The sequence below is a fragment of the Anolis carolinensis genome, chromosome 1, assembly GCF_035594765.1.
Source record: "Anolis carolinensis isolate JA03-04 chromosome 1, rAnoCar3.1.pri, whole genome shotgun sequence".
NCBI lineage: Eukaryota > Metazoa > Chordata > Lepidosauria > Squamata > Dactyloidae > Anolis > Anolis carolinensis.
This window is the reverse complement of record NC_085841.1, coordinates 116,188,794-116,201,706: the sequence shown is the minus strand read 5'-3', so window position 1 is coordinate 116,201,706 and position 12,913 is coordinate 116,188,794. Positions and strand designations below refer to the sequence as shown.

General features: G+C 41.0%; 2 protein-coding genes across 9 annotated transcripts in view; both read right to left on the bottom strand.

Annotated features, from left to right (window-relative positions):
• The window catches only part of snx14 (sorting nexin 14), a 50,269-nt gene extending 45,108 nt beyond the window's left edge, over positions 1-5,161 (bottom strand). For 2 of the 3 annotated variants that reach the window (XM_003215541.4, XM_016997400.2), the window contains exon 1: positions 4,906-5,161. In XM_003215541.4, coding sequence (XP_003215589.1) covers positions 4,906-5,045 — 140 coding nt within the window. In that variant the 5' untranslated portion in view covers positions 5,046-5,161. The remainder of the gene's footprint in view (positions 1-4,905) is intronic. The other variant, XM_008119682.3, reaches the window with a different exon arrangement.
• Positions 5,162-10,808: 5,647 nt separating this feature from the next.
• syncrip (synaptotagmin binding cytoplasmic RNA interacting protein) overlaps positions 10,809-12,913 on the bottom strand; it is a 27,320-nt gene continuing 25,215 nt past the window's right edge. For all 6 annotated transcript variants that reach the window (XM_062981012.1, XM_062981021.1, XM_062981032.1 and 3 more), the window contains exon 12: positions 10,809-12,913. This exon is cut by the window's right edge. The gene's annotated coding sequence lies outside the window, so the exon portion shown is untranslated.

Genomic DNA, 12,913 nt, shown 5'->3' with positions numbered 1-12,913 from the left:
AAAACTCATTCTTGAAAGTGGAAGAATTAATTTAGTCAGGACCATGGTGCAGGAGGAAAGGGTTGAACTTCCCTCACCTTCCCAAAACTGACTAGTCAGCAGCTATTCTAATTTGAAAAGTTCTCAATTTTCTACCTTGTTCTTAACTGTTTATTTCAATGTTTATTTAATAAGGTGCACAAACTATTTTTCTCTATATTTGTAATAACTTCCCCTTCCCAAATCTCTGTCTGCCCTTACAAAAACCTGAAAAACCTGATAATGTTGCATTATTCGCCCCGTAATAAGCATAAAATACTTATTCCCAATTAATGCAAATGGAAATTATTAATTCCCCTGGGGCGCAATGGGTTAAACCCTTGTGCCGGCAGGACTGCTGACTTGAAGGTTGGATTGTTGACCTGAAGGTTGCAGGTTCGAATCTGGGGAGAGCGCAGATGAGCTGCCTCTATCAGCTCCAGCTCCCCGTGTAGGGACATGAGAGAAGCCTCCCACAAGAATGGTAAAAACATCAAAAACATCCTGGCGTCCCCTGGGCAACATCCTTGGAGACGGCCAATTCACTCACACCAGAAGCAACTTGCAATTTCTCAAGTCGCTTCTGACACGGGAAAAAAGAAACCCTGAAACTAAAGTGAATATGATTATCTCTAGAAATTCAGTCTTAGAGACAAAAAGTATCATTGTATTTTAAGCTGTGTTGCACAGTAATCCTACTCTAAACAGAACACAAAGTGGTGCTGTTAGCATTATTTATTCTGCTTTCAATGTTGCTGTGGTTTTGAATGATTTTTAAAAAGGTCTGCAGTTATAAAACTTACCTCCTACTAGAAACCAAGACAAGAGCCCACCTATTTATTAATTTGCAACTTGCTTTCCCGTCTCTGAACAGATAATAATTAGAGCAACTGATTCATGTTGTGGAATTTCCTTCTCCACCACCACATCTCTCTTGACACCCCTTTCACACTATACTGCTATACAGATACATCCTGTCTCGCTCAGCTGGCAAATTATACGGGAGGATGAGTAGGTGGAGGATGTAATTAGTAGGGTAAAAGAGAACTCATTTTGGCAGAAACAAATCTCCATTCATTTTGTGGTTTCCAACCATCTACAAAAGCATAAGCCAAATAAAACTTTTCTGTTGATTTTGTTCCAACAGCAGTGTGTGCACATGCGTGCCTGCCACCTTCAAGTCACCTGTCAGCTTACAGCAGCCCCAAGGATTTCATAGGGGTTTGCCACTTCTCCCTGAAATGTAGGCTACAGCACCTGGCATTAAATGGCAGTCTCACATCCAAGTAATAACCAGGGCTGACTTTGCTTAGCTTCCAAGATCAAATGGGATCTATTTGTATTTAGGGTGGTTTGACTGGTAACCATGCCAATATGGGTTTTTATTTTTGCCTGTTTGAACCCATGAAGTAAAACCAGCAGATTCTGGAAAAAGCTTTATTGAGGCTCTGACCACTTTGTGAAATACATCATGGGCTGCTGTCAGCAAAGATGAATGCCCAAACAAATAGGTTACCTATCTGACACTGCAAATCTCTGGGGATGCTTACTCCAACAAGCCAGAACCCAACTGGTGACCATCACCCAGAAGACCATTTCATCAGCTGCCCCAAAACTGTGGAATTGCTGGAAGAGCTCCGACTACCAGAATTTAAAACAAAACTAAAAACCCATCTCTTCCAGCAGGCCTACCCAGTCAATTTTAAACCATGAATTTTAAATTTACATTCCATTCTGTTGTATTTTAATCTATGTGTTTTAATATATATATTTTATGGCACATATGTTGCCTGCCTGTGTTGTGCCCCTGCCTTGAGCTATGAAGAGAGGCAAATAACAAATAAATATATTGTTATTAGTACAGTAGAGTCTCACTTATCCAACACTCGCTTATCCAATGTTCTGGATTATCCAACGCATTTTTGTAGTCAATGTTTTCAATATATCGTGATTTTTGGGTGCTAAATTTATAAATACAGTAATTACTACATAGCATTGCTGCATATTGAACTACTTTTTCTGTCAAATTTGTTGTATAACATGATGTTTTGGTACTTAATTTGTAAAATCATAACCTAATTTGATGTTTAATAGGCTTCTCCCTCATCTCTCCTTATTATCCAACATATTTGCTTATCCAACGTTCTGCCGGCCCGTTTATGTTGGATAAGTGAGACTCTACTGTAGTATTTTATTATTGTTACTTTGGGAAGCTGGTGGAGGTTATAAAACTTGCATGTGTCTTGTTTGTTTTGCCTGGCCTACAAAGATATCACTCTTTTTGGGGATTTTGATTTATTTGGCAGTATGTAGAGCAGGCCTGGTGTAGTGGTTTCAAAACCAGTGTCAGAGACAAAGTTTGAGAAATGGATCCACTTATAAAGATAAGATCATTTAGTGGATGGCCTTTGTGCGGCATCTATAATAGCCCTAACAGGTTGTGAAAGAGTTAATGTCAGGTCTTGTCTCAATTGTTATTTATTATTATTTATTTATTTACGTCATTTCTATCCCGCCTTTCTCACCCCAGAGGACTCAAGGTGACTTACAAATCTGGCAAAATCTAATGCCAATAAACAACAATAAAATAAAATAAAATAAAACAGAGCAATTAAAACAATTAGGCATTAAACAATTACAACAATATACAAAACTTAAAACATGTAAAGTGCTTAAATCCATTCATCCAAAAGCCTTGTGCATAATCCTTAGTCCAGACCATGTCAATCTTATTCATTAAACGCTTGTGCGCATAGCCATGTCTTTCTAAAGCCCAAAAGGGATGGAGCCTGCTGGATGTCGTTGGGGAGGGAGTTCCACAGCAGAGGAGCCACCACTGAGAAGGCCCTGTCACTCATCCCCACCAGTCGCACTTGCGAGGCCACATCACAAGTACGACTGGTCGGGTCGCATTCTCCACACTGTTAGTCTTAGGCGATGGACATCCAGATGGAGAACATGATCTCTCTGAGATGTGAGGAGATCTGAGCAGCTCAGGATGTGGACAAGCTCCCTGCGAGACGTCTCGAGAAGGGAGAGAACCATGACTGGCGCGGCCACCACGGTGCAATGAGGATGCAGTCCACATTGTCTTCCTGTAGTTTGGACACCACTCGATTGAGAAGGGACATCAGTGGAAATACGTATAGGAAATACACCTCTGGGGGAAAGGGTTAAATTTAACTATGGAAACCTACTCGAAATTCCTGCTGAAATTCCTTCCTTGAACCAGCTTTCAAAGCAGGTCTCCTTAAACTGCAGCCCTCCAGCTGTTTGGGCTTCCAACTCCCAGAATGTCTTACCATTGTACAAGCTGCCTTGGGCTTCTGGGAGCTGGAGGCCCACTGTTTAAGGATGCCTGCCTTAAAGAAGCATTCTCTCTCTGGGTTGCTGTGAGTTTTCTGGGCTGTATGGCCATGTTCCAGAAGCATTCTCTCCTGATGTTTCTCCCACATCTGGGAGAATGTTCTGTAAACTCCTGTGCGTTATCCACTTAACAGCTGTGGGTATATGGACTTACGGTCCATAAAGTTTATACACACACACACACATCTATGGCAGGCATCCTCAGAGGTTGTGAGGTCTGTCGGAAACTAGGCAAGTGGAGTTTATGTATCTGTGGAAAGTCCAGGGTGGGAGAAAGAACTCTTTTGTCTGTTTCAGGCAAGTATGAATGTTGCAATTGATCACCTTGATTAGCACTGAATGACCTTGCAGATTTAAAACTTGGCTCCTTCCTGCCTGAGGGAATCCTTTGTTGGGAGGTGTCAGCTGGCCCTGACTCTTTCTTGTCTGCTGTGGCTGAATGATATGGAATCTTAGGAGATGTAGTTTCACAAGGTCTTCTTCAGCCAAAGAGTGCTGGTGCTTCATCAATGGACAACTCCCATGGTTCGATGGCATTGAGCCATGGCAGCTAAAGTGGGGCCAAACTGCATTCATTCAACAGTGCCAATACACCCTTAGATTCAGGGACTGGGTATGCAATGGGCAACTCTGGATGTACTGATGCAATGTTTAATGTTTTATGCCTATGTCTGATATTTTATAGTTTTAAAGGTTTTTAATGTACAATTATATGCTACTTTAGGTATGTGATGTATTTATATGTGTGTGTGGGGGGGGGGGGCATTGAATCATGCCATTTATTACAGTATAAACACTTTTGAGTCCCCCACCTCCCCAGGGTGAGAAAAGTGGTATAGAAACGCAATAAATAAATAAACATCCATGCTATAGAGTTAACGCAGCTTGAGCCCACTTTAATTGCCATGGCTCCATGCTATGGAATGCTGGGATTTGCAGTTTGGTGAGGCACCTGCGCTCTTTGGCAGAGAAGACTAAGCAGTACCTTGTGAAACTACAACCTGAAGGCCCACGATACCGCAGTGGTTCTCAACCTGTGGGTTCCCAGATGTTTTGGCCTTCAACTCCCAGAAATCCAAACAGCTGGTAAACTGGCTGGGATTTCTGGGAATTGTAGGCCAAAACACCTGGGGACCCACAGGTTGAGACCCAGTCAAAAGAAACGACACGAATGGAACACAGTATATCCGCACAGCGCCCCCTGGAGGGGTGCACGAGAAGACAGGGCTTTCCTTTAAGGAAGAGGAGGAGCAGCTACTGTATTGACGTTTCTCTGTGCAAGGTAGGCAAGAGCCACAAAGGGAGGGATGCACCTTGAAAGACACAGGCCGGAGACAGGTGGATAATTCTGTTATATTCTTCTAAATCAGGTACGGGTAAACTTGGGCCCTCTGGGTGTTTTGGATTTCAACACCCACAAATCCTAAGAGCCTACCGGCTGTTTGGAATTGTGGGAGTTGAAGTCCAAAACACAGGGAGAGCCCAAGTTTGCCCGTGCCTGGTCTACGCTTCCTTCCTTACCTGCTGAGCAGAATGGTGGCCACGCTGAGCCCCAGGAGGAGGCAGCAAAAGAGCGGGTACTGCCGGCAGGCCTCGCGCAGCGCCTCGGCCCCGCGCACGCGCCGCAAGAGCCGCTCCCCCGCCGCGCGCGCCCGCTCCATCCCGGCGGCGGCACGAGACCTAAGGATTTCAGACCCCCTCCCCCCTTGGACCCCTTCGGACACTAGGAAAGAACCCGGCCCGCCTCCTCCGGCTTCCGGCTTGTCTATCTCACGTGACCTCTCCCGGTGCCACGTGATTGCCTCACGTGGGCTTAGATTAGAGACTCCCCCTTTAAAGGGACAGAACCGGCACACGCGCTTTCTGTGATCCTGAAGACGGCTCGATTCGCTGTTCAGCTCTGTATGCAATTACCCCTACCCCCGGCTGGCAGGGACCGAGACGAGTAAAGGGCGAGTGGTGCCGCCCGCCCAGGAGATGCAAATGAGGAGGAGGCTGCCATTGTCCTTTTGGAAAGGGTTGGTTGCAGTGGGAGTTCTTCTATGGCCGCCGGTTTCTGACTAAGGCAGTGGTTCTCAACCTGTGGGTCCCAGGTCTTTTGGCCTACAGCTCCCATAAATCCCAGCCAGTCTATGAGCTGTTTCGATTTCTGGGAGCTGTAGGCCAAAACATCTGGGACCCACAGGTTGAGAACCACTGGACTAAGGCTTATTATAATGTGGGCCATTCAAATGGTTCTGTGTAGTTGCAACTGTTAAATCGTGATGGGTACACAATGGAAACGTGACAGTCAATCTTTCAAGGGGGTGTGGCTGTTTTTGAGACCCCCCCCCCCCCCAGTCCCCCAGACTTTTTTCTAGAACTTGCTTTTTCTAGAATTTGCCACCCCTGGACAAGACTCTTAAGTTCGCCTCTTAATAAAATAGGCTGCACCCACCCAACGGGGTGGCTTTCAAAACTAAGCTGTACATGTACCAACCTAGCAGTTTGAAATCATACAAACGTGAGTAGATCGATACTGCTCCAGCGGGAAGGTAACAGCACTCCATGCAGTCATGCCGGCCCCATGACCTTGGAGGCTTCTACAAACACCGGCTCTTCAGCTTAGAAATGGAGATGAGTATCACACCCCAGAGTCAGCCACAACTAGACTCAATGTCAAGGGGAAAACTTTACCTAAACTTGCCAATGACTTCGGAATTGGCAGGGGTCCAGGAAACTGTTGAGCCATAGCAAGCCTGTGTAAGTAACTTCTTAAACTACATGCTATTATGGTCCACAAAGAGCCAGCATGGCGTAGTGCAGGTGTCTCCAAACTAAGGCCCATGGGCCCCTCCAAGGTCATTTACCTGCCCCCACCCTCAGTTTTAGACTTAGGCTAGCCCAACGTCTGAAATGACTTGAAGGCACACAAAAACGATCCTAATTAACTTGACTCATTGGCCAGAAGCAGGTTCAAACTTCCCATTGAAATCCTTATAGGTTTAGGCTGGTTAAATTTTTTTTTAAAATACTGTATTGTTCTTTGTTTTTGTTTTTTTGCACTACAAATAAGACATGTGTAGTGTGCATAGGAATTTGTTCATATATTTTTTTCGAATGATAATTCAGCCCCTCAACAGTCTGAAGGATTGTGGACCGGCCCTCTGCTTACAAAGTTTGAGAACCCCTGGTGTAGTGGTTTGGGGATTGAGGATTGGAGACCGGGAACTGGGGGTTGATTCTCCCTTTATCTATGGAAGCTCACTGGAAGGAACACAGACTTTGCCTCAAGATGGCCATGGCAAATCTCTTGAATGAATCTTTATGAGAAAACCCCACAGATTTGCCATAAGTCAGAAACAACATGAAGGCAAAAAAATGGATGGGACCAGGCCACCCTAAATTGCCTTAACTAGCATCAGGGAGCTAAGAGGCCCAACAGTAACATATCTAGAAGAAAGGCTGTGGAAGTTAATGTGTATACTTGAGTATAAGCCTAGTTTTTCAGACCTTTTTAAGACTGAAAAAGCCCCCCTCAGCTTATACTAGGGTGAGGGTCCTGGTTGGCTTATATTTGGGTCATATACTCGAGAATATATGGTACATGTATTATTTTTCTCTATTATTATTGGTATTATTGCATTTATTGTCTTTCTCTATTATTGTTGCTACCATTACATTTTACTCTTTTTTATTGTTATTAATACATTTATTATTTCACTATTTATTATTACATGTATTATTTTACTCTATTATTATTAAAAGGATACATAAGCACATTTACATTGAATTAGATGAGAATAATGATTTGATCAGAGTTGGACAGTCTTATCTTAAATTTGAGCTTTATGTAAATATTCAAAAACATTTAACCTACTGATGCCTCAATTAATGTAATTTTACTGGTATCTATTTTTATTTCTGAAATTTACCACCCTCGGCTTATACTGGAGTCAATGTTTTCCCAGTTTTTTTGTGGTAAAATTAGGTGCCTCGGCTTATATTCGGGTCGGCTTATACTCGAGTATATACAGTAAATGTTGCTGCTGTAGAAGAGGCCAGCATAATAGGACTGATTTTAGTATAGCTTCATCTTTGTTATCAGTAACAAAATATGGCATAATTTTTACACAAAAGGCAGCAGCAATACTAAAGAAACGTATTTAATTCCATGTAAGCAAAAAACGCTTGATATGTATAGGAGTCTCCTGAAGCTGTCTTTGTTCCCCCTCATTCAAGGGTGAAAAACAATTATTCAAATTGATCATTAGAGTCCAACCAATCCTTTCAGAATTAATACATAGCCTTTAAAAATGCTACTGTTCCATTATACAGGTGGAGGCCACAAGGGGGTGCGAGAGAAAGAATAGTACATTTTATGGGGGTAGGTGGAGGGTGGGTGGAAGGAGGAAAACGATTTTCCCTTGTTATCCTGTAATTCCCTCCACCCATGTCCCTGTTGTGGAAACAACATTTATGATATGGGGAGGGGGCATAACCAGCAAAAACGGGGGAAATGGTTTTCCTCCTTTAACCCCCTTCCCCAAAATAAAATGTACTAGCCTCTCTCTAGCTCCCGCTAGTGGCCTCCACCTGGATAATGGAACAGTACCAATAAATATATTCTTTAAAATTGGAACTTTCAGAGTTCTTTGTTTTTGTGAAAAGTAGCTGAAATGCAAAATGGCCAATAGTAACCAGAAGAAGCCCTGAGAGATATGACTAAAGACTATGTGTGGTTGGGTTTGGGCCACTAAGATACCCCAATCAACATTGGCAGAGTTGAGATTGCAACACAAAGATTTAACTGACAATCTTTGCTTCTTTGGCATTTATTTCTATAGTTCATTATACTGCACATAATGTGTTTTAGTAATACTCGTTTCTTATGTAGCCAACACAACCCATTCAAACTTGTCAAATATATTTCCTAATACAGAGTGTTTGAAAAAGAATTCCCTAGTTTTAATGTGTTTTAACTTAAAACTAGGGAGTTCTTTTTCAAAAGCCCTGTATTATGCTGATAGAAGTCTTGATTACTTGTGACATTGCACTAATGTAACTACAGTAGAACCCCGCTTAACTGAGCTCCGCTAAACCAAGTGTCTGTATTATCCGAGGCACCGGACGAAGTTCCAATGCAAGATTTCTTCACCCCCATGCCTTCCTTGTTTACCTTTGAGGTGCTCAAAGGCTCCCACCAGCTGCTCTTAGGCAGCGGACGGCAGGGCGGGCTCCATGCAGAAGACGGCGCAGAGCTGCAAGAAGACCCGAGAGGAAGCCGCCGCTGCCATTGCCACTGTACTTTTCTCTCCCTCTTCCTCCAGCTGGAAGATGCGAAGGAGACGGCGGCGGCAGAGGGGGATGCAGAGGCAGCCATGAGCGCCGCCGCCGCAGCAGCAGCTTCCTCCCAGGCCTCCTTGCAGCTCTGCACCCTCTTCTGCATGGAGCCCGCCCTGCCGTCCGCTGCCTCAAAGCAGCTGGTGGAAGCCTTTGAGCTCCTCAAAGATTAACAAGGAAGGCGTGGGGGGAAGAAATCTTGCATTAAAACTTCCTCTGGAGCCTCCCTTGAGGCACCTTCTCCGGAGCCTGGCCAAGCCCCCGGCTTGGATAATAGCCCCCCCCCCTTATCCGTCAAATTCAGTTATCCAAGATTGGGCCCACCTGTTTAACTCAGTTAAGCGGGGCTCTACTGTATATTATTTGAATCAAATAATTATATTATTGCTCAAAATTGTATAAGCTGAAAAAAGTGAAATTGCATTGTTGAGTTCTGTAAATGGGTTTTTGTTCAGTGGTCTCAGCACCTCTCAGCACCTCTGACCCCTTGAGGAAAAAAATCAGATGGTGTGGAAGGCAGCCAGGACAAACCAATACAAATGTGAACTCTGTTCCCAAAAAGGTACCAAATTTAAAAAAGAAAAAGGAAAAATGAGTTATATGTGACGGCACATTGCTGATTAGCAGCAAAAGATTATGTATAGATAAAACTATCAAAATGTATCAAATAACTTTGGTACAAGGCTTGGAAAATTGTACTTTATAGAAAAACAATGCATATCCTCAGCATGTTTTTCTTTATTTCTGCAAAATTTGTTCAGATTGATGTGGTACACCTTTTGGAAACAAGCTCCACAAATGGCCTCTTATATTCTTTCTCCCCATTTACCCAGTGCTTCTGATGCATTAGGACCCCTCCCACTCACATACTGTTATTTTGGATCGAACCCCATAATCTTTCTGGAATTTTTTATCAGCTTTTAAACCCCTTGTGCACAACTATATAATCTACATTGCTTACTTACCTGCAAATTCATTGACTGCATGCCACTCATTCAGAACAAAATAATTATGTCAACATTTCCAGCATACTCATGTCTTACTTATTTTTGTAAAATGTCTTTATATATAAATAAAACAATTCATTTACTATTAAGTTAAAATCCAAAGGACACATCTCTACTACAGAGAATTCTAAGTCTCCTTGTGATATAGCTCTTGCCTTGGTTTTTCATCCCAACTGCTGAATACCTACAGAAATATAGTTGCACTGCAGAAATTGTCAGGCATCTTTCCCACCTCCAGCATTCAACAAGATCATCGTCTAGATATTCATGTTGGTGTTCCTTCAAGCAAATATTTTACTCTCAAAGTAAGCTAATGTAGAAGATCCCTATTGGGTCAACTCCATAACTGTAAGTTAGCCATTCTTCATGCAACTGCAAAAGAGGTTATATAATCTTACTAAAGGGCAAGTCAAGGTACTATGAACTATGAATCATATTTTAAAGGGCTCATTTCTGGTATGGTATCTTGAATTCTCATGTCAATATGTCTGAAGTATCCCTCCAATCTACTTCACACAATGTAATGGAAGAAAAAACAAAACCAGCAACTTTCAAAATATACAGGTAGATTTTAGAAAAAGCTCAGTATATGAAATTTTGAAATATTTCTTATTGTAGTTGATCCATTTCACTTTAGTAGCCTTCAGTCTAACACACTGTGGAAACTGCAAAGTTAGAAAAACAGTTTCAATTCTTGGCCCTCAAAAAATTACCTGGAATAAAGTATCACTTCCCTTCAATTCTGGAATGGATAAAGCCAACACATACCTGTGTGCCACCAGAAATTATTCTGCAATACAATACTAAAATTCTGTCTTGTACTTGCAATAAATGTATAATATTCACTATACATCTGTTCCAATTAATGTCATTCACATTAGATGGTATGTATAACACTTGACACTCAAGATGACCAACCCAACCATGCTATGTGCCTTTGACTATCTAACAAATAAAATCTTATTTCATTTACAGATCCAAATTTTAAAACGTTCAGTTAGCATTATCTCATAAAAGATCAAGTTTTCACAAGACAAATTCCACATGCATTTTACTGTAGATTTAACTTTATAATGCTAAAAAACTGCACCAATGTCAGAACAGTGCAAATAATGTTTAATTGTAAAAGTCATAATGGCTTGAATTCATAATTATTTAAGAACACTGTCAAGATTCAGTTTTTTATTACTCACCATTGCTTATAAACTATATAGATCACTCCCAGTACATTTTTTGACACGCATCCTCACACCCCACCTATTTTCATAGCTGAAGTTGATGGATCTTTTACCTCAATTCCAGCCTGTCATCGGATTTTTATTTTGCATTACATCAACATCAACAGAATGCAGTTCCAAAAAAAGACTCATCTATCATTTTATCTCCTTTCCCAAAGCTCAAATTAGTGATGCTTGAAAGCATACTACTTTATTTTTCCAGCAATAGGACAGATTTCGAAGATTTAAGTCAGAAAGCTTCTTCTTCCTAAGCCTCCATGAGATATCAGGTCAAATTTGGCATGAACATCTTGACAATGTTCTTCATAAGACTATGACAGTAAAGATGCCAGTTGGCACAACAGCCTTATTGAAGGGAGCATTCAAACCTCCCTGGTACTGGTTTCTGCCAGCACCAAGGATTACAATGAAATCATAGTAGTATTTAAGGCTACATTTAGCAAACCTTCGTTCCATAAGCCTCATCCTATCAAGTTTACGATTTCAGAAGCTGATGCAACACTCATGTTTCTTATTCAAATATGGAAAGAAGAACTTTACCATGGGCAGTATATGAGACTGTGGCAACAGGTGTCTCATCAAACGATAACATTTTAACCATCCCACCACTTATTTTCTCTCTTAACTAGCAAGGCACATTTACATATTCCCATGAATATTTGACAAATTTTAAATTACACTTTATGTCCCAGCTATCCCAGTAATTGACATACAATATACTAAAATGGTTTATTAGGATAACAAAAATTCAATTAATGTGAGAGATAGACTACTGGAAACCACTACTCTAAAAAAATGTAAATACAAGTAAACAAACGGAAATGTGTGCGCACAAGTTTTAAACCAGAAGATTTCTGCACTAACACACATTTATATTAATGACACATAAAAAAAATAAAAACTTTATTACAAAAATAAGTTACACTTGCCTCCAGCTTACAGTATAAAACAATTTTATTTGCAGGAATGCAAAATGATTGTTTGCAATGAGCATTTAACATATGACATCTATTTTTTGTTAATTTTTTCATTTACTGGGGAACTGGTGTGTATAAAATCTTAATTCGGTGTTTCAGATCTTACTGTGGTGCCTATGGGTATGTAACAACTGCAGTATCCCTTTGGGGAAGGGCATAAGGGAAGCTCTTTCTGCCAAGTCTATATTAAACCATAGTTTTATGTTACCTATGCATATCTGGACTTGACAAAACTTTTTGGAAGGGTGATTCAATAGAGGATGCTTCACCACTTAACACTCACTGTCATCAAGGTGCTTCATAAAATTAAAACATAGCACAAATGATTGTATTCTACTCTACAGGTTATCATGATCTGCATAAAGAGAAAATGGAAAGCTGATCTGTTTCTTTTTACAGCAATCAGCGATAAGAAATGCACTAATGAGAAAACATACCTTTACCTAAAAAGCTAAACTACAGCCATATACTATTTTCTATGATTTATGAAAAACTTCAAAATATCCAAATGTCAGGCTTTACTGTACAGTTGTCAGTTTTAGTCTGACCTTTTATAAAGGGACACTGCAGTATTTAGTACAAGTTGCTGATGCACTTTTTTAACATTTGATGTCTTACAAAAAGTAACATCTTGCTAAACTATTATACATCCAAATAACTACAATATCTGAAGAAGCAAGGCTGCTTTTTCAGCCACAAAATACGACAAAAACAAGGCCTGTTATGACGAACAAGAGGGACTCTTTTACAAAGCCTCTGAAATTAAAGGCAACTAAGAATGTTACATTTGGTATATATATTTTTGCCCTCATGTCGTAATTAAACAAGCCTTGATTTTATCTACAAAGATTTTCTATGTACAGTACAGATAGGGTATAGTTCAATCCTCTGCTACTGAGGTAGTTAACCAACCCTTTAAAAAGGTTCTGAAAAGAACCACTATCTGGAATGCCTGACTAACCAGCTCTGATGATTACACCTGAAA